This window comes from Berghia stephanieae, chromosome 10 (assembly GCF_034508935.2).
Source record: "Berghia stephanieae isolate SIO BIC M18660-M18661 chromosome 10, UCSD_Bste_1.3, whole genome shotgun sequence".
In the NCBI taxonomy this organism is placed as follows: domain Eukaryota; kingdom Metazoa; phylum Mollusca; class Gastropoda; order Nudibranchia; family Aeolidiidae; genus Berghia; species Berghia stephanieae.
The window spans coordinates 21,690,967-21,713,466 of NC_088369.1; the positions used below are offsets into that span (position 1 = coordinate 21,690,967).

The 22,500-nt window shown below is 35.7% G+C and overlaps 2 protein-coding genes across 3 annotated transcripts in view; one reads left to right on the top strand and one right to left on the bottom strand.

Moving 5' to 3' along the window:
* LOC144980823 (putative serine protease K12H4.7) overlaps nt 1–22,500 on the bottom strand; it is a 641,746-nt gene that overhangs the window by 85,507 nt on the left and 533,739 nt on the right. The window lies entirely within an intron of this gene.
* Nucleotides 1–22,500, top strand: part of LOC144980806 (cytosolic phospholipase A2-like) — a 131,372-nt gene that overhangs the window by 58,951 nt on the left and 49,921 nt on the right. Inside the window, exon 1 of one of the 2 annotated variants that reach the window (XM_078928622.1) lies at nt 20,041–22,449. The exons of the other annotated variant lie outside the window; for it this stretch is intronic. Within the exon in view, the coding sequence (XP_078784748.1) occupies nt 20,885–22,449 (1,565 nt within the window). The 5' untranslated portion in view covers nt 20,041–20,884. Of the gene's footprint in view, nt 1–20,040; nt 22,450–22,500 lie in introns of those variants that run through there. 2 annotated transcript variants of the gene reach the window in all.

The following is a 22,500-nucleotide window of genomic DNA, read 5'->3' on the forward strand; positions in this document are numbered from 1 at the left end:
CCCCCCCCCCCCCCCCCCCCCCCCCCCCCCCCCCCCCCCCCCCCCCCCCCCCCCCCCCCCCCCCCATCATCCAGGATGTATATCGTGTCAAAATTGTAGTATGACAAATAGGGTTATTTACGCCGGGTCAAATGTCACGGGCATGATGATAATATTAATGAGGGAATATCTCTCTCTTCTCTCTCTCTCTCTCTCTCTCTCTCTCTCTCTCTCTCTCTCTCTCTCTCTCACACAACACACACACTGTTTCTTTCTCTGTCTGTGTGTCTGTTTGACTGTCTTTCTGTCTGTACCTCTATCTATCTATATCTATTTATTTTCTATCTATCTATCTATCCATCATTCTATCAATCTGTCGAATGGGTGTATGTGTATATGTGTGTTAATGGATATATATATATATATCCATATATATATATATATATATATATATATATATATAATTATATATATATATATATATATATATATATATATATGAGTGTTGGTGGGTACTTGTTGGTACGAAAGTGCTCGATAATGGTGGTTTAGAGCTAATATAGAATGCAAATTTTCACTCACATTTGTGAGTGAAAATTTGCATTCTATATATATATATATATATATATATATATATATATATATATATATATATATATATATATATATATATATATTATTTAAAATATTTACCACAATGTTTGGGGCAGTCTACATCGATGTTTCAGGCTTAATTAAGCCTGAAACATCGATGTAGACTGCCCCAAACATTGTGGTAAATATTTTAAATAATAATTCGCTCCATTACTACATGTCGAGCACTTTTCGTACCATATTTGTATCAAACACGATTCAATATATATATATATATATATATATATATATATATATATATATATATATATATTATATATGTATGTATATATTATATTATATTATATATACATAAACACACACATACATATATATACATATATATATATATGTGTGTGTGTGTGTGTATGTGTGTGTGTATGGTTGTGTGTTTGTGTATGTGTGTGTTGTGTGTGTGTACACATAATCATGAGGTTTAATAAAGTGCAATATCCCAAATCTGAAGCCATCGACAACACTTGACATCGAGGACGAAACAAAAACCCTGTCAAACTCTTATTATTATACATGGCACTTTGTACACAGATAGTACAGATGCAACATTTACACGGTATGTAATAGACAGACAACCACGCCTCTCGGACAGTCGTCAGTCGTCATAATGGAAACAATGGCAGTGATTGGTAAATATAGCAAACTACACAGGTTTTACTATCGATGGTTTGTGTCTAAGTAAAATACCCACTATTCTACCGCTTGAACAATGGAACCGACACATAATAATACTATGTGTAAACTTAAACGTTTAGATAATATGCGTTTGACTAAGGAGTTCACAACATTGTCATCCGGAAGTATCACGGACCAACACACAAAACTGTGTGTAACCATGATCGTTTTTAGTCAGGTTAATACAGTTTTGTGAGAATTACTCATAAACGCGGATGGGAAAAGCGATAACAAAGACTTGAGTGACGTCAACTTCGAACTACCTATAGATAGTATGCAGATGACGTCACTCAGGCCTTTGTTATTGTTTTTGCCATCCGCGTTTGTGAGTTGTTCTCACTAAACTGTATTAACCAGACTATAAAAGTTCATGGTTACACAGAGTTTGTGTGTTGGTCCGTTATACTTCCGGATGGCAATGTTGTGAACTCCTTGGCCAAGCGCATTCTATCTATAGCCTAGAACCCTCAAGTGTGACGTCATTTTTAGGTTTGTGTAGCGTCTAGTGAGTTGTCGTTAGTAGAGCTCATGGAAACATGTGATTCCATTGGTTGGACTATTAAATATAACTCACGATTTTTTTTTTCTTTTGTGGCCAAGACTTGTCTTTTGACGCCATTTTTTGATTGGTGTCAGGCTATAGATAGAATGCGCTTGGCCAAGGAGTTCACAACATTGCCATCCGGAAGTATAAAGGACCAACACACAAACTCTGTGTAACCATGAACGTTTATAGTCAGGTTAATCGTAGCCATCGTTATGTTATAGCCTGAGACTGAAATCCAAAAGGACTGGCAGTTTGACGTCATTATTTGGTTTTTCCACCGCTTAGAGAGTTGTCGTTAGTAGAGCTCATGGAAACAAGTTATTTCATTGGTTGAACTATTGAATACAACTTACGTTTGTTTTCTTTTGTGGCCAAAGACTGGCATTTTGACGTCATTTTTTGATCAGTAGCAGGCCATAATTTTACGAAGGCCACGGGTTAATACAGTTTAGTGAGAACAACTCACAAACGCGGATGGCAAAAACAATAACAAAGGCCTGAGTGACGTCATCTGCATACTATCTATAACTTCACGATGGCTGCGGTGTGACAGACACCTTCAAAGCAAGCAGATCAAGAATACATCTATTGATAGTATGCGTTTGGCTAAGAAGCTCATAACATTGCCACCGGAAGTATGGCGGATGAACACACAAAACGACGTGTAACCATGGACTTTTATAGTCTGGATAATACAGTTCAGTGAGAGTTACTCATAAACGCGGATGGCAAAAAGCAATAACAAAGACCTGAGTTACGTCATCTTCATTCTATTTTTTATATTATCATACCTTTCCAATGACCTCACCTATAGATAGTTCGGAGATGCAGTCACTCAGGTCTTTGTTATTGTTTTTTGCCATCCGCGTTTATGAGTAATGTTCACTGATCTGTATTAACCAGACTATAAACGTTCATGGATACACACAATTCTGTGTGTTGGTCCTTTATACTTCCGGATGGCAATGTTATGAGCTTTTTAGCCAAGCGCATACTATCTATAGACTCTGTGCGCTTGGTTAAGAAACTCATAATATTGCCATCCAGAGGATAACATATTTCTATTATACTGTGATTCCCCAAACCAAAAGGGGAATGGATATCCACTATCATCTTTAAGATGGTAGGATAAATCATAAATTCGATATTGAATCCAAAGATATACAGGATATAATATATAATGATATAGATATGTTATTATAAAACCCATGAATAAATCTGTTTACCGGCGCTCTTCGGCATGGGAGTCTTTATTGCTTTACAGCAGGGGATTTGTTAGGATCAAAGTGACCCCCCTTGTTTTGTTTTGTGAAATGGATAAGAGTGATAATAATAATAATAATAATAATAATAATAATAATAATAATAATAATAATAATAATAATAATAATAATAATAATAATAATAATAATAATAATAATAATAATAATAATAATAATAATAATAATAATAATGTGCAAGGGCATAAACATTAATCCATTTTAAAAGATGAGAAAAAAAGGTTTAAATGCTTCAATGTCAGTATTATCTAACACGACGATCAATCTGTTTGTTGTTATCATTTTGTAAACCAGTCGTTATAATGGCTGTGGCCTTGATGAACGCTCTACTGCGTAGATGTTATTATTATTATTATTATTATTATTATTATTATTATTATTATTATTATTATTATTATGTAACAGGATATAGATAATGATGATAAGAGAATTGAGGTGTTTTGTGTAACGACGAGTATGGTGGACTTATGAGTTTATTGTCTGTTTCGGTTTGTTGAAGAGAGAGAGAGAGAGAGAGAGAGAGAGAGAGAGAGAGAGAGAGAGAGAGAGAGAGAGAGAGAGGGTAGAGTGAAAGAAATATTATAGAGAAAATAAAAGAGATCGAGAGAGATAAAGAGAGAAAGAAAGAGAGAGAGAGAGAGAGAGAGAGAGAGAGAGAGAGAGAGAGAGAGCGAGAGAGAGAGAGAAAGAGATGAGGTAGAGTTTGTGTGTGTATGTGTGTGTGTGTGTGTGTGTGTGTGTGTCCGTATGTTTGAATGGGCCGATATACAGTCAGCTGTTTCAAAGCATATCTCTTTGACAGCGATATAAGAGTAATACCATCATTATTGTGAGGTGTTAAATCACCAGGATACACAAAAGAAAGGAGTTTATTGTCTAATGATGTTTTCTTCTTCTTCTTCTTCTTCTTCTTCTTCTTCTTCTTCTTCTTCTTCTTCTTCTTCTTCTTCTTCTTCTTCTTCTTCTTCTTCGTCTTCTTCTTCTTCTCTTCTTCTTCTTCCTTCTTCTTCTTTCTTCTTCTTCTTCTTCTTCTTCTTCTTCTTCTTCTTCTTCTTCTTCTTCTTCTTCTTTCTTCTTCTTCTCTTCTCCTTTCTTCTTCTTCTTCTTTCTTCTTCTTCTTCTTCTTCTTCTTTCTTCTTCTTCTTCTTCTTCTTCTTCTTTCTTCTTCTTCTTCTTCTTCTTCTTCTTCTTCTTCTTCTTCTTTCTTCTTCTTCTTCTTCTTCTTCTTCTTCTTCTTCTTCTTCTTCTTCTTCTTCTTCTTCTTCTTTTCTTCTTCTTCTTCTCTTCTTCTTCTTTCTTCTTCTTCTTCTTCTTCTTCTTCTTCTTCTTCTTCTTCTTCTTCTTCTTCTTCTTCTTCTTCTTCTTCTTCTTCTCTTCTTTTCTTCTTCTTCTTCTTCTTCTTCTTCTTCTTCTTCTTCTTCTTCTTCTTCTTCTTCTTCTTCTTCTTCTTCTTCTTCTTCTTCTTCTTCTTCTTCTTCTTCTTCTTCTTCTTCTTCTTCTCTTCTTCTTCTTCTTCTTTTTTCTTCTTCTTCTTCTTCTTCTTTCTTCTTCTTCTTCTTCTTCTTCTTCTTCTTCTTCTTCTTCTTCTTCTTCTTCTTCTTCTTCTTCTTTTCTTCTTCTTCTTCTTCTTCTTCTTCTTCTTCTTCTTCTTCTTCTTTCTTCTTCTTCTTCTTCTTCTTCTTCTTCTTCTTCTTCTTCTTCTTCTTCTTCTTCTTCTTCTTCTTCTTCTTCTTCTTCTTCTTCTTCTTCTTCTTCTTCTTCTTCTTCTTCTTCTTCTTCTTCTTCTTCTTCTTCTTCTTCTTCTTCTTCTTCTTCTTCTTCTTCTTCTTCTTCTTCTTCTTCTTCTTCTTCTTCTTCTTCTTCTTCTTCTTTCTTCTTCTTCTTCTTCTTCTTCTTCTTCTTCTTCTTCTTCTTCTTCTTCTTCTTCTTCTTCTTCTTCTTCTTCTTCTTCTTCTTCTTCTTCTTCTTCTTCTTTTCTTCTTCTTCTTCTTCTTCTTCTTCTTCTTCTTCTTCTTCTTCTTTTCTTCTTCTTCTTCTTCTTCTTCTTCTTCTTCTTCTTCTTCTTCTTCTTCTTCTTCTTCTTTATTTTTCTTTTATTATTATTATTATTTATTATTATTATTATTATTTTATTATTATTATTATTATTATTATTATTATTATTATTATATTATTATTATTATTTATTATTATTATTATTATTATTATTATTATTATTATTATTATTATTATTATTATTATTATTATTTTATTATTATTATTATTATTATTTTTATTATTATTATTTTATTATTATTTTTATCATTATTTATTATTACTAATGTATTACATACGGTTGTGCATAGGTGTGAGTGTGTTTATGTCAATATATTGTATTGTTATCAATGTATAACCAAATGACAAATTGCCACTTTTTTGAGGACATTATTATTATTATTATTATTATTATTATTATTATTATTATTATTATTTATTATTATTATTATTATTATTATTATTATTATTATTATATTATTATTATTATTATTATTACTATTATTATTATTATTATTATTATTATTATTATTATTATTATTATTAATAATATAATATTATTATTATTAAAACATTAATACTTTAAATAATTATAGTATTCATATTATATAAACAACTATCTCTTCTTCTAGGTTCCATGCCTGGTCCAGGCTTCGGATACTGCATGAATTATCTCTCTCCATTCCTCCCTGTCTCTTGCTTTTTCAAACAGCTCTTGGATTGTTAGGTTGGTGAAGCCCTTCAGTTGGTCTATGAGTGTTTTTCTTTGTCCCCCGGGCGCGTTTACCAGGTATTTTTTTCCACAACTTGCCAGGTATTCCTTCTTATCTTTCCTTACTATGTGTCCGAAAAAGGATAGTTGTCGATCCACTATTAAGGGCATTAGTTTCCTTTGTTGGTATGTTTGTTTTAGCACTTCTTCGTTCGTTTTGTGTGCAGTATACGATATTCTCTGCATCCTTCTCAAGCACCACATTTCAAAAGCTTCAATGTTCTTTTGTGTTTCTGCATTTGTAGTCCAGCTTTCGCATCCGTATAACAAGATTGGCCACACGTAGCACTTCAAGACTCGGAATCTAATCCCGAACGACATCTGTTTGTTTTTCAAAATGTTTCCCAGGTCCATGAAGGCCTGTTTGGCTTGAGTTATTCTTGCTCGTATGTCTCGGTTACATCTTCCATCTGTTGTCACTATTGAACCTAGGTACTTAAAACTTTTCTACGTTGGTAAGTTGCTCGCCGTGAATCGTTATATTGCAGGTGTTGTTGTTTTCGGGGTTTTTCTGTATTACCATGCATTCCGTTTTGGTGATATTCACTTCCATTCCCTTGGCTTCACTATCTACTACCACTTTGTCAACAATCTTTTGAAGTTGGATTTCTGATGTTGCAATGAGTACCGTATCGTCTGCGTATCTTATATTATTTATGTTGTGACCTCCCACTTTTATTCCCTCCATATTATTTATGCCCCTCATGATTGTTTCTTGGTATAGATTAAACAGATCTGGTGAGGCAACACACCCTTGACGGACTCCTTTCTTAATAGGAATGGAATTTCCTGTAGAGTTTCCGATTTTGATAGATGCCTGCTGGGTGTAGTATAATGTTTGCATGAGTCTGAGGTCTTTCTCATCAGCGCCAATGGAGTGCAGTTGTTTTAGTATTTCTTCGTGGCGTACTCTATCAAAAGCTTTTTTGTAGTCGACAAAACAGAGGTATAGTGGGGTCTGAACCTGTATAGCTCTTTCACTTAAAACACGGAGGAGGTATATTGCGTTCCTTGTCCCTCTGTCAGGTTGGAATCCATATTGTTCTTCTGCGATTTCGGGGTTAATCTTATTCCTTAGCCTGTTGATAATTATACGCAACAGTATTTTGTTGATGTGGCTTATTAAACTTATAGTTCTAAAATTTTCGCATCTGACTGCACCTGCTTTCTTTGGTATTGCTATGAAAATAGAGTTACAGAGATCTTCTGGAATTTTCCCAGTATTGTATATATTGTTGAATAATATGTGAAGTTCATCAATTGCTAGATCTCCTAGGCTTTTTAATACCTCTACAGATATTTCATCAGGGCCTGTTGCTTTACCATCCCTCATTCGTTCCATGGCATGTTCAATTTCACTTTTGGTGATGTTTGGACCGCTTAATGGTTCTTTGAATTTCAGTGGTGGTTCATTTCTATTTGGATCATTGTACAGTTCGCCTATGTATTCTACCCATCGGCTTTCTATATGTTGTTCTTCAAATAGCAGATCCCCTTGTTTGTTTTGGATACAACTTCCTGCTGCTTTGCTTTTCCTTTTCCCTGATAGTTCTTTTATTCTTTGGTGAGCTTGTTGGGGGTTGGGTTTGTATTCTCTTTCGATTTCGCAGCATTTCCAGTCTAGATAGTTCTCGTGTGCCTCGATGCATTTGGATTTAATGTGGTTGTTCAATGTTTGGTATTCTGCAGACCCTCTGTTGCATTTTCGTCTTTCTTCAAATAGGTTTAGAATTTCATTTGTCATCCATTCCTTTTTGCTGTTTATTTGAGCTATTGGTAAATGTTTTTCTGCAGTTGCTTTGACACACTTTTGGAATATATCAAATTGTTTTTCACATTTTTCGTTATCAGGTTCACTTTGGCTTTGTATCATGAGTGCATTTTCAAATTCTTCTCTCATTTTTGTTTGTATGCCATTGTCTTTGCATAACCTGTAATCCCTCTTTATTCTACCAGCCGTTCTCTGAATAGCTTTAAACTTTATCCTTACTGTACAAACAACTGGGACATGGTCACTGTCTACATCGGCGCCTGGGTAGGTTTTGCAATTTAATATGCCATTTCTGAATCTTGATGATACTGCTATAAAGTCTATCTGGTTCCTTGCTCTGTCCCCTGGTGATTGCCATGTCCAGGTTCTTCTTGGGTGTTGTTGAAACCAGGTGTTTGAAATCATTAATTTATTTGTTCTACACCAATCTGCCCAGATGTTTCCTCGTTCATTTCTGTCTCCGAGTCCATGTGGTCCGATTATGTCACCATCTCTGCCTCTGCCAATCTTAGCATTTAGGTCCCCCATTACCATAAGGACTTCTTGTGATTTACACATTCGTTTTGCTTTGTCTAGTGAATGGTAAAACTCTGTCATATCTGCATCTGTCGCCTCTTCTGTTGGTGCATAAACTTGAATAATATTGGTGTCAACTACAGGTCCTCTTAGCTTAACCAGCAAAACTCTGTCTGAGATTGCTACGTGCCCTTTGTAAAATTTGGTTGATTTTTGGTCTAAGATCATCCCTACTCCTTTTTGGAAAGAGGTTCCACCACTCCATATGATCTTATATGTCGTGTTGTTTTCTTGTTTTGACATGGTTCCCTGCTCTTTCCATCTCATCTCTGCCAGGCCAAGAATATTTATTTGGAGCCGTTTCATTTCTTTTAGAATGTTGTTTAGTTTTCCTTTTTGGGCACAGGTCCTGACATTCCATGTCCCAATTTTGGTTTTGTCACATTTGTTAAATTTATTTCGCCTAGTAACTGGCTGACGGTTCGGTGTGACCTGACGAACATCACGCTCCCAACCGAGCGAGGCAGCAGTCTTCCGTGAAAACATGCTCCCCTTTACGCTGTCACCGTTTGACTTTTTGGACTTATTCATGCAGTTAACTCGGCAAAGTTACAAGAATGGTTTGCCATTGCCTATTCTTGTCGCCCTCTGCAGTTGGCCAGCTTGACCTGTTACCGTTCGACACCACGAGGAGGTTGCAGTAGGGCTTGATGATGATCTATCTTTGCAGACTTGGCATCATCCATTTGTCGAACATAAACAACTATAATAATGTATAAATCAAAAAGATTATAAGTTAGAATTATCATTATTAATAATAATATTAATAATAATAATAATAATAATAATAATAATAATAATAATAATAATAATAATAATAATAATTAATAATGATGATAATAATAATAATAATAATAATAATAATAATAATAATAATAATAATAATAATAATAATAATAATAATAATAATAATAATAATAATAATAATAATAATAATAATAATAATAATAATAATAATTACAACAACAACAACAACAACAATAATATTTTTTAAACTCATGATAAAGTCTACTGTCGATTCTGAAAGAGCCTTATTGCCTTACTGCCTTATTGCCTTATTGCCTTACACTTATACGATGGTATTCATTGAACCAGTTCCCCTATTGAAATAAAACAACTGTGCGAAAACCTCAAATGCTCTTTCCATTGTTCGCCCAAGCAAAACTAGTGAAATAAAAATATAGAACTTTATAAAGCTGTGGATCTACCGCCGTACTTTGAATAAAAGCACGTTAAAAATTTTTGGCCAGAAAACTCGTCCTTCAAATCAAATATCGATTGATTCTAATCACCTTGATCTTAGCAAAAACTTTCAAACCTGGGATTTTGTGGAGTTTCAGATTTGAGAGTGCTTGACAAGGTGAATGTCACTTTAATCTATGGATCTTTGAAGGACGACTTTTCTGGATAAAATTTTAGAAACCTGTTTTTTCAGAGTACCGAAGGTTATGCAAACCAAACCTCTTGTATCGTTTACAATGGGATTCTTTGTTTTGTATCGTTGACGTCTTCATGTTACATTCGTGTATACACTTACCTTACCGGAGTTCCGTATCCCTCCCTACAGAGGTTCAATGTCATGGAACGCCATTCTTCACGCTCAAGGATCATTCATTACCGAGCAGTCGATTATCCTTTTGCCAGTTGTTGTTGTCTCCACATTTCCCATCCAGAGCCCGTTTTCATGAACGATGACTGGATTTAGTTATTTACTAGTCTAGTAAATGGCTAGTTAGTCTTAAGTCCAAGCAAAGCAAGTGACAAAAAAAATCGGACTTCATGCACGCTTTCTAGTCTCGGACTAGTTCGTCTCTTGCCTAGAAGTGGACGTTGTAAGGGCGGTGACTAATTCGACTATTTTGTGGTGGTAACATCACGCTCTCTAGTACACGACGGCAGGTAAGATACCCGCCTTCATACTTTCAACGCAAAAGATTTCCAAAGAAGAAATTAGCAACACACGTGATATTGACTGTCGACTGATATAGACTGCAATGATGTCCATCGTCGACTGTGAATTCTATATTTAGTCCAATGGCAGTTTCATTGAGACTCGATGTATACGGAGGTTGAAACTCAAAGAAATTGAACCAAAAAACAAAAACAAAAAGCAACAACAACAAAAAACCAACAAACATACAAAAGAGAAATTGTGTTCCGTAAGTGTCTGATTAATCACATTAATTAAGTCAGTTGCAATGCCAGCAGAATAACTTCTGTCTCTACTGTACTTTCTTATCATTTTTTTTTGGTTGTTCTTTGACGCAAACCTTTCGATTTCGGAGTCTCTCGTTCACTCTCATCTCACGAGCCGATAGATTCAGTTTAGTTTTAGTTTTTACTCACAAAAATGTGTACTTTTGACGATCTGCATTTATCTTATAGTTTTTTTAAAGCCAGTGTCTATGGCAACAGGACCCTTATTTGACTCTATCATTCGTAACCGAAGTATTTTCTGTCCGAATCGAAGCACACTCAATCTAAAAATAGTTGCTATCTTGTTGACACTATGACGTCTCCCAGTACCTAGTCTCAGACTTAAGCACGAAGTCTTGCCTCAGCAAATGACTGAAACTTGGCCAAACTTAGTTCGAAGGTGACGTGATTTTAGTCTGGGACTTGCTTAGTCAGCTCACATGAAATCCGATTTTTTTCTAGTCATTGGCTAAAGTCAGAGATAGTCAGAGATTAAGCGATTGTCCACGTTCATGAAAACGGCCCCAGGACTTCCTTGGTTAGCCCCGTGCCTTTCTACATTCGCGTATACCAATGGCTTCATTCAAGAGTTATATAAGTTTAGAATGGTTACGTCTTGAGGTGTCGATAGCTCAGTTTGTAGAGTACTCGTTTCAAACGAACAGGGACTGAGATCAATCCCGGGTGAAGCCGAGATTTCATTTTATTTTTTTGGTCTGACCCCCCTGTCCACCCAGAAGTGATTGGGTAGCTGGTTTTGTTAGATCTGCTGGAAAGTAATTTGCAATAGAATAGCGTCCTATCCAAAAGGTAGCAAACACTTGCTATAGTCCGTTTCACGCTATAGAAACCGGGATAGACTCCTGCTCCATGAGACTCGTGGCTCTGAAGGACTCCTTATGGTGTAGAACGACTATGGTATTTAGTATGCTAGAAGAACTGCCCTACGGAACTGGTCTCCCCAGGAATGAATGGGTAACACTGAACAGAGCACGGGCAAAACTTGGGAGAACAAACTGGAAGCATGAAAACGTGGGGACCGGCTGAGACTAGCTTGTGTACGTGTGGGTGCCCAGATCAGACGATGGTGCACATCCTTAGAGAATGCCAGGCAGACCCAGCTGCACTGACCATGACCCCAGAGTCTGCTCCCCAGGTGCTATGGAATGGGTTCGGTGTTGGAGTGACAAGCCATGACGATGGGTATGCTAGTAACCAGGATTTCAAACCTTATGGTCAGTTCAGTTTTAATTCGACTTTTTAAGTTCCTGGTTCATCCCGATATTATTCCGTTTTGAGACGAATGGTCACATTTTTTTTAAAACGTGAGCTTTTATATAGCACAATATCCACTAAACGTGCTCAAAGCGCTTTGCAAGGGGACCCTGACCAAGAGCAACACGTAACATGTAAAACGGGACATGACGCGTGTTAGACTATATTGCAAATTTTTTTCCCCGACCGAGACAACGCTGTTAACGGTCAGGTATTAATTTTACACCTGAGTACGGTGAGGGAATGTGAGTAAAGAGCCTCAACTATGCGCCGAGCGAGGCTCGAACCCAGGACCTTCCGATCCGAAAGCGGGTGTCATACCACTAGACCACATAGCCGCACACTGGGCCACATCATAGTAATAATCCTTTTTTAGCACCGTTTCTAAACGATGAGTCACAACATTTATTTAAAAAACAACAAATTGTGTTGATTAAAAATATGGACGAGATAAAGGAACGAAAATGGAAATAAAAGACAGGGATGAAATAAATAATGTTTTGATGTTTCAATAGATTTTTAACATTATTTTTCTGCCGTACTCTGGAAAAACACATATTTAAAAATTAGGCCAGAAAACTCGTCCTTCAAATATCGATCGATTTAAATGACTGTCATCTTGGCAAAAACTTTCAAACCTAGGACTTCGGCGAAGTCCCGGGTTTGAAAGTTTTTGCCAAGATGAGAGTCATTTAAATCGATCGATACTTGAAGGACGAATTTTCTGGCCAAATTTTTAAATATATGTTTTTCCAGAGGTCGGTAGTATTAATATTTAGGGGAAACAAAAGGATTTTATCCTATTTCGCCCTATACAATATGTTATGTTATGTTATGTTATGTTATATTATGTTATGTTATGGTGAGTGGGTTGTGGTTGAATGGCGTTTTAAATATCAGAATTGGAAGTTATGATTGACTGTGGATTATCGGTCATTGATACACACGTCTAGACGGCAGACATTGAATGAAGTCTATTTCGGGCGTATGAATACACTGGGCATGGACCAATCAAAACGCTTGTATTGTCGTCATCTGGAAAACAAAACAAATACAAAACAAGCTTTTTAAAAATATTGGCCCAAAAAATCGTCCTTCAAATATCGTTCGATTAAAACGTTCGCCATTTTGGCAAAACGTCTCAAACCTGGGACTTCGCGAAGTCTTCAGAGAACTCCCAGGTTTGAGAGGTTTTTTTTATCTATTTATTTATTTATTTATTTATTTTTTGTTTGTTTTTTTTTTTTTTTGAAAAGACAAGGGTCGTTTTAATCGATCGATTTTTATTGAAGGCCGAGGTTTTCTGGCCAAAATTTCAAAATCGTGGATGTTATTTTTTAATTTATTGATTTTTTCTTTTTTCTTTTTTCTTTTTTAAAAAAATTGTTTTGTTTTGTTTTTTCGCCAGAATTAGACCTCAGTGTCTGCCGACGTGCACTTATTTGCAGGTCTGATAACCCAAATCCTTACGGGCTCATTGTTGTAATGGAAATCTCTAAAAGAAAAAATGACGCAAAATATTGTCCATTACAACAATGTTAAACACGGCCCATAAGAGGGTTCGGATGTCAGACCTGCATATATGTACACGTCGGTGTCTGCCAACTATTTATAAATGTGTTATTTCGGGCTAAGGATATGTAGATCTTTTCTTTTTCTTTTTTTTTTAAACAGGAATGACGTGAGCATTTTGAATCAAGACTTCATTTGCATAGATCTATGTATTCATTATAATCCCGTGCTACTTGATCTCAAACTGATAAAAGATTGATTTATTACTTATATGGCAAATACGTAATGTACTGTTCCGACGTTTTCATTCAGAATTTTTCATTAACGGGTACCAGAAATAAATTGATTACATTACCGATATTGATTAGCGCCCATCAGAAATAACACGCGAATCTTAATGTTCCACCAAAATGGGGCATTGTGGTCTTCACGTTTGACATAGGCCTTCGGACCGACACGTCTCTGGTTCGGGACCATAGGCTCTAGGTGGCGCTAATTTGAGTCCTTCGAAAAGGCTCTTTACTCGCATTCTCTCAACGCACTTAGCTGTAAACTGGGCATCAGACGGGTAACAACGTTGTCTCTGTTACAAAATAAAAGTTGTAATAATAATAATAATAATAATAATAATAATAATAATAATAATAATAATAATAATTAATAATGATGATGATATAATAATAATAATATATAATAATAATAATAATAATAATAATAATAATAATAATAATAATAATAATAATAATAATAATAATAATAATAATAATAATACAGGCCACTCCGGATAATCGCAACTAGGTTAATCGCAACTTTCGGTTAATCGCAACATTTCCCAAGAAACGTAATTAGTTCTATATAAAAGTCACTGGTTAATCGCAACAAACTTCGATTAATCGCAAGATATTTTCGCCCTCAAAAAGTGGTAAATTCAAGAAATCAATCAAACAAAATATATTTAAATTCCATCATGGAAGAAATCGTGACAAGTTGGAAAATCGAGTGTGAGCGGGATTTAATGTTAAAGTAGTGTGTCACCACTCTATCAGAGATAAAAGAGAGCGGGCTTTGCAGTATGGGATTGTGATGTCATCTGTGGCTATGAAATAAGAGGCGAGGGGGATTGGTTTCGTCTTTACAATGACAGTTGTAAAAAGAGACAGCGATATCCTTTGTTTTAGGATTGACCTGTACATTGTGACCAACGAGTTTGGTGAGAGCTCACTGTCTCTCATCACGGTTAATCTCTTTGACTCTTACAAAGTTTGAAAACAAAAGAGTGAAAGTGAACCATATCTAAATAAGCTGTCGACTTGCATCAAAGCTGCTTTTGCTTGACAAAATCTATACAGGGCAGCCATATGGTTTTTTATTTCAAACATATTACTCAGTCAGTGATAGACTAAGAATAATGTCAATGTTTACCACAACTGGTTTGAATTTACAATATATGTGTAAACTGTTGCTATAGTGGACTGGAAACTCAACTTCGGTTAATCGCAACATTTTTGCTGATCCGAAAGTTTTGCGATTATCCGGAGTGGACTGTAATAATATAATAATAATAATAATAATAATAATAATAATAATAATAATAATAATAATAATAATAATAATAATAATAATAATAATAATAGATAATAGATAATTTTTAAAGCGTACACTTCCACTCAAGGGTGCTCAGGACGTTATGAAAAACAATTATAATCAATGCACAAATTGAAATATACAACAGACTAAATGGCACGGGGGAAAAGTTCTGTTTTCATCAGAATTTAAAGGCTCGAATGTCACAAACAATAAAATAAAACCTATCTGTCATCACTCTTCCATTATCGGTCTAAGGACAGAGAGGCGCTGAAAGGGATTTTCCCGTTAGGAAAGTAATAAAACAATGTGAAATTGAGTGTAAACTTTAACCTTTAGACTCCTTCCGCGCTAGGACAAAACTGTCCAAGGACTAATTTGTCCTGTCCCACTGGAGAAAACTTCTATTCAAAAGGGGTTCCGCACTAGGACAGGACTGTCCCGGGACACACCTGCGCGAATGCATTATTATTTTTTTTTTTTTACAAGATTCAAAAGTTTATTTGTAGGCAATTGTCAATATAACTCATACAAGAATATAATCAACAAATCAAGTAAATAAAATCAGTAATAAAGCAAGGCAAACAGTGATAGTAATATTAATAATGATAATAATAGTAATAATAATAATAATAATAATAATAATAATAATAATAATAATAATAATAATAATAATAATAATAATAATAATAATAATAATAATAATATATAATAATAATAATAATAATAATAATAATAATAATATAATAATAATAATAATAATAATATAATATATAATAATAATATATATAATTATATTGGTGATAATAATAATGTAAAATCTTCTAATTAATAGATTAGTTATTTAATAGTTTGAATTATAAATTAATAATTTAAAAAATTAGTCCTTGGTACAACTCTAATAATTCACATTTTATGAATCAACATAAGATACGACATGACGATAATGATTTTTTACACTGTACAATGGGATTTATTTACATAAGATTTATATAATCATGAAATATTCTTAAAGCAAGAGTAATATTATTGCTGCTGCTACTACTACTACAACAACTACTACTACTAGTACTACTACCACTACCACTACCACTACTACTACTACTACTACTATTACTACTACTACTACTACTACTACTACTACTACTACTACTACTACTACTACTACTACTACCACTACTACTACTACTACTACTACTACTACGACTACTACTACTACTACTGCTACTACTACTACTACTATTACTACTACTACCACTACTTCTACTATTACGACTACTACATCTACAACAACAACAACAACAACTACTACTACTACTACTATACTACTATACTACTACTACTACTACTACTACTACTACTACTACCACCACCACTACAACTACCACCTCTTCTACCACTACTTCTACTCTACACTATACTACTACTAACTACTACTACTACTACTACTACTACTACTACTACTACTACTATACTACTACTAGTAATGGATGAAATAGAGGTTGCATATTTCTGTACTTTACTACGTTGAAAAAAAAGACAAATTGAAAGAGAAAACAATATTGGGTGCATCCTTTAATGACCCAAAGATTGCTCAAGGGTCAATTCCGTAGACTCTATGGTGATCTCCGATCTTATCTTAAAATGACTTTCTTGTAATCACCTCATTTTACCCAGGTGCAAATGAGTACCAGTTCGCTGATGAAAGTAATCTTGGACGGACTAGCATCATTCAAGAGGATAATAGAAAGTCAGCATGGCTCGGTGGTACGGTCTTTGCTTCGTACCCGAAAGGCATCAGTTCGATCACCCGCTGATGCGCTGTGTTGCCTTGAGTAAGTCACCTCGCCTAGCTCAATTTGCGGCGCTGCACTGCGGCTAACGCCTGGCTTATACCTCGCCCTAGCTCAATTTGCGGCGCTGCATTGCGGCTGACGCCTGGGTTATTCAAGTCTTCCCTTGGAATAGACCCTCGAGAAAAATTCCCCTATGGGATGAAAAAGGGAATTTTTTTTTTTTTTATTTTAAACTGTTATCTGTCTGCTCAACGCTACAGCAACATGGATAAGTTCCGGATTTATAAGCTTAGGAGGCAAGATGGCCCATGGTTAGCGAGTTGTACTCTGGACTCAGAGGTTCTGTGTTCGATTCCGACCGAAGCCAATTTGTACTTTCTAGAGCAAGAAAATTTACTCCAATCACTCACTCCATTCAGGTGTAAAAGGGTACCTGTCAAGCTGGGATAGTAATCTGCGATAGACTAGCGTCCTGTTCAAAGGTTTTCAAACAAATACGTTTATTGTCCGCTTCACGCTATTGAAACCGGAATAACTCCTACACCATTGGCTACAAGGCTCTAAAGGAGTTAATTTGTCTTACAATGAGTCCAAGTGGCTCAGAAGGACTTACTTAAAAATATTTTCATTGAAAATTCCCGAAATAAATAACGATAAAGATAATTGATCCCACAAGGTACCGAATAGATGTGCGACCGGTTTTAGACACGTTACTGCTGTGTCACAAAGTGTGACACTTCTTAAATTATATTTATAAACATACGTTTTTAAATTGCCGAAAATGGTTATGTTGCTTTGCCTTCTGTACGTGGTTTCATCACATAGAATTATTTTTTGAATTGTTCTTGCTTTTTTATATTCAGAAATGAAATAAATAAATAAATCATAACTGTGAAATTGAATGTAAGTTTCAGTTTAATATACGAAAACAGATAAAATGGACGTTTCGGGTTTCCCCTTCATCAACAACACATGATGAATTAAAAACTACAGACGAATGAGATAATGTGGTAGTGGCGTTGTTAAGATGCATAAACAAAAACATTGATGGGCAGGAAATTGTATGCTACTTTGTGAGGAAGCGCGAATTAAAACAGAGCAATAGAAATTTATAAAAGGTGCGTACTTAATTATGTTAAAAGAGGGGAGGCGGGTAGGAACTGTGTAATGCAGTAGTGAACTAAAATAAAGTGTGGACTATTGTTGGAAAATTAATACAATGGAATTGGAAATAAATACAAAATGTAAGAGATGTATGTATTAATATATTAGTGGCATTAGCAGCAGCAGAAGTAACAGTAGTAGTAGTAGTAGTAGTAGTAGTAGTAGTAGTAGTAGTAGTAGTATAGTAGTAGTACGTAGTAGTAGTAGAGTAGTAGTAGTAGTAGTAGTAGTAGTAGTAGTAGTAGTAGTAGTAGTAGTAGTAGTAGTAGTAGTAGTAGTAGTAGTAGTAGGGATGCAGAAAATAAAGACAGGCATTTCAATTTTGACACGGCGCCGCCAAGTCTGGGACTTTTTTGTCCTAGTGCGGAAGTCTGCTATATTTTTCTACTATCACAAACGATATGAACACGGGACTGGGACAGTCCTGTCCCGTTGATTTTGTAGCATTTCACAACGGCTTGGGACACAACGGGACTGTTTTGTCCCGTCCCAATAGGTGCGGAAGATTTCTCTAAATTCTATATGTTACAGATTTGGGACAGGACTGTCCCAGGACAGTCCTGTCCTAGTGCGGAAGAGGGTTTATAATATGATGGAGAAATTCGTGTTATATCTTTGTTGTTGTTTTTTGCCATCCGCGTTTATGAGTAATGCTCACTGAACTGTATTAACCAGACTATAAACGTTCATGGATACACACAGCTTTGTGTGTTGGTCCGTTATACTTCTGGATGGCAATGTAATAAGCTTCTTAGCCAAGCGCATACTATCTCTAACCAGTCACCCATTTGGCGGTATAAAAACAATAACAATGATGAGGTTGATTTCATTCACGTTATTGTTTATAAACAACCAAGTATGTTTGTCCGATCACGTGTGAAGGTGTTTCACAAATTCCATGTTTTAATTGGTCAAAAATCTAGTGGATAATTCATGGTTCGCCCGTTACTAAGCATTAACCAATCAGAATATGTCCTGCCATTTACCCCGTCTCGTCCCCTTGACTATTTATTTCCTGTATGAAAAGGCCTGAGATATCCTTAATACATGTCAAACACACAAATAGATCAGGCCCAGTTGGTGAGTGTTTCTCACAATATTTTGACACACTGATAAAGGAATGCATCTCAAAACCTGACAACACGTTACATTTTTTCCAATCATCTGTGTTAAAATTGTGAGTGATGCTCAGGATCTGTGGGTTGTTTACTCCGGGCGATAGGCAAGCATTTGGGTGGCTATGGGTCTTCGGTTTACGATCAGCGGTTGATTTCAGGTCCAAAATATACTTTATTATAAATTTTCGAGTCAAAAATAAAACATCTATTCGACTAGTTTTAATAACATAAACGATAACTGTCGTAATTTTAAAAAGTGTATGCACTGTATGTTGATTGAAAAACTGAAGGGTCATACTATAGATAGTATGCGCTTGACTAAGAATCTCACAACATTGCCATCCGGAGGTATAACGGACCAACACACAAAACTATGTGTAACTTGTCTGGTTAATACAGTTTAGTGATAATTACTCATTAACGCGGATGGCAAAAGACAATAACAAAGAGCTGAGTGACGTCAACTTCGAACTATCTATAACGGGCTCAGTTAATATTGTTGGAATGGAAAATATTTTGAGTTGGTTTGAAAGTATTTCCATTAAAAGACCGTCAATATGATTCTAAGCGACTGGAAGATTTGGACTCTAAAAATATAGAACAAAAATGAATAAACAGCTTTAAAAAACATTTTTTTTCGGTATTTTGTTCCTTATCGAAGTTGTTACCTTCATTTTTTATCCGTTACGAAAACAATATGAACCCATAATAATTTAGGTTATCAAACCTGTAAAAATGTACACGTTGGTGCGAGTATTTTAATCATGAAACTCGATGGCGGCCGTTTTCCATTCCGTGTGAAGGATTGTAATAACTTAAGTTATAAGACCTGCCAAAAATGTATACGTTATTGCGAACGTTTTATTGTTAATAACCACCAAGTCAGCCGTTCTCATTCCATGTGAAGGGTTGATCGTAATAGTTTTAAGTTATCAGACCTGAAAAAAACGTACACGTCGGTGCGAACGTTTTATTTTTAATAACGTTAGCGGCCATTTTCCATTCCATGTTTAGTCAAGCATGAGAACAAGCGAACAAGTAAGAAGAAAAGGTAAGAAACTGATGAGGGGACAAGACTTTTCTCTCTCTCTCTCTCTCTTTCTTTCCAGTCCCTGAGCTATCGTTGACTTGTGGGCCACAGGTAGTTGTCGAGCGATTTTTTCTAGCGGTGGTCCTACCGTACATGTGGGCTTGACATGTTGTTTGGAGAATAATAGTGATATATTAAATTTATTACCAGCTTCCATAAATAAGAAAAATATAAGTACGTGACATAAGTATGATTTATGAGTGTTGAACGTGGCTGTGTGTCGACAGGACAATTCGTAAAAAAGTTTACACGTGTGTTGTTGTGTAAAAATTATAAACGTTACAGTTTGTAAGTTTGGATTGAACGCTATACATTTAGCCGCCTTCGAGAAAGGAGTTGTTAGAAGAACGAACACACGAGAGTTTTCTGGTGTATTATAATAATAGTATTCATTTCTATAGAGAATGTGTGTCAGGCTACCATTATCACTAAAGAGTATTTGATTGTAAGTGGTTTGTGTTTCACAAGCCTTCTTCTGTATTAGAATCATTGAATTGCATGCATATCATTGGACAACTAACAGTCAACAGCGTTAATACTGGGGTCATCATCTCAACCTTGCACTTCCGGGTGTCATTATAATTATGATAACCAGTGACGTTGCATAATTTATATATAATTATTATTATTATTTCCTTCATTCTGATTGGTCAAAAGACCTTGGAAGGTTGATTGGCTCCCATGACCTCAAAACAACTTCATTCTCGTTCATCCTTATTATTTGTATAAGTGTGTGCTAGTGTGTGCTAGTGTGTGTGCTAAGTGGTTTTCGAGTGTAGAATAATAAGTGTGTACAAGTGAAGAGAATAGAGGACAAACCCAACAAAGATCAAGGAAATAATTTAGAGCTGTTCAAACGTGGTGGAGATGAATAGTGAAAGATCCGGTTTGATTCCAAGCCACTTACTCACCAGTATGGAAAACACACAACAGGATCCGGCTCTGATGGGAACGAAAAGTGCTGGTAATCATAACCTTGTTATAAATTCAGCTTTATTAGAGCTTGGTGGTCATTCGTCTTCAGCTTCATCTACTGACAACATCTCCAACAAAGGCGACAACGTTACCAATATTATAAATCAGAATAACATCAGTGGTAGTCAAGGTGATACGAGACACAAATCTGAGACAGTCAGTGATGATATTATAACGTCAATGAGTGATTCAAATAAGGGAAATAAACAACCGTTGCTATTTAAACCCCCTCGAGTGATTCGAAAGGTGTCAGCTACTTTAAGTCACAAGAGGAAAATTCGACTCAATTCTGACAGGAGTGGCGAATTCACACCACCAACAACTCGTGGAGATTCACTTGAAACTGGCAATGACGACAGCAGCGACTTGTGTAGCCAAAGCTTGCCCACATATCTCGCGACACAATCGTTCTTCGGACTTCGACCGCATTCAGAGGTCATACGCGCGTCCACCACGAAAATAACTCAACAAAGTGAAAGCGAATTGACATATAGGGCAACGATGTCTCCTCCGTCTTCGGACTATGTCAACTCAGAATCCCGTGTGAGAACTTCTGAAGGTGCGAGACATTTTAAAGAACAAAACGTTGTAGGTCAAGAAATGGATCGATATTTTTTTACTTCCCCAATCGACTTTTCTGGAGATTTTTATAACATTTCAGAAAATAAAAGCACAGATAATACAGCCGCCTCGGCATCACGATCATCATCATCATCATCACCGTATGTGGGAAACAAAGGCGAGAGCGGAAATGGCCCATCGAGGACGGAGCAACACATAGGGTATTATAGCAGCGGTACAAGTGAGTGCAATCGTGACGACACGACAGGAGCCTTACTGCAATCAAACAACAAGAACAACATCGATGACAAGTTGACAATAAATGCCGAAGAAGAAAACTTAGACCTAGACTTTGATACATCTTCCTCGTCGCCAGATTCGGTTATAAGCAAAGACGATTTCTTGCAAGTGCAGTCTAGTTGTAAAAATAGTCTTGGTGAATTTGAGGAAATAGACAATGTTCAGACAGATGGAGTATTCGAGGATAATAATAATAGTTTAGACGAATATTCGAGATTCTCTGTAGAAAAAGAAAAAGATGAAAATGAGCAAGATGGCGTTGTGAATCGTACAAATACTACACCGGAAACTATGGCGGAGAGACAACCAAAACATCAAATTAGAAGGCTTTTATCGAAACGAAAAAGTGAAGTTTTGATTCAATGCGAAGGATTGGAGGAAAAGGATTCAACGACCCCAGATGTGTTCGTCAATGATAGCGTGGATGGAATTTTGAATAGCACACGTCTTGCCAACAACGTGGCAAACGACAACGAGAATAAGAATACGATTCTGGGTGTGGATGTGAATTCTTTGCCTACAAGTTCTTTCCATGATGAGGATGAAGAAGATGGTCCTTGTACTCCAACGATGCCCAAAGCTAGGAAAGTTGAGACGTAAGAATTAAGTTTTTGTTCTCTTTTATCTATCTATCTATATATATATAT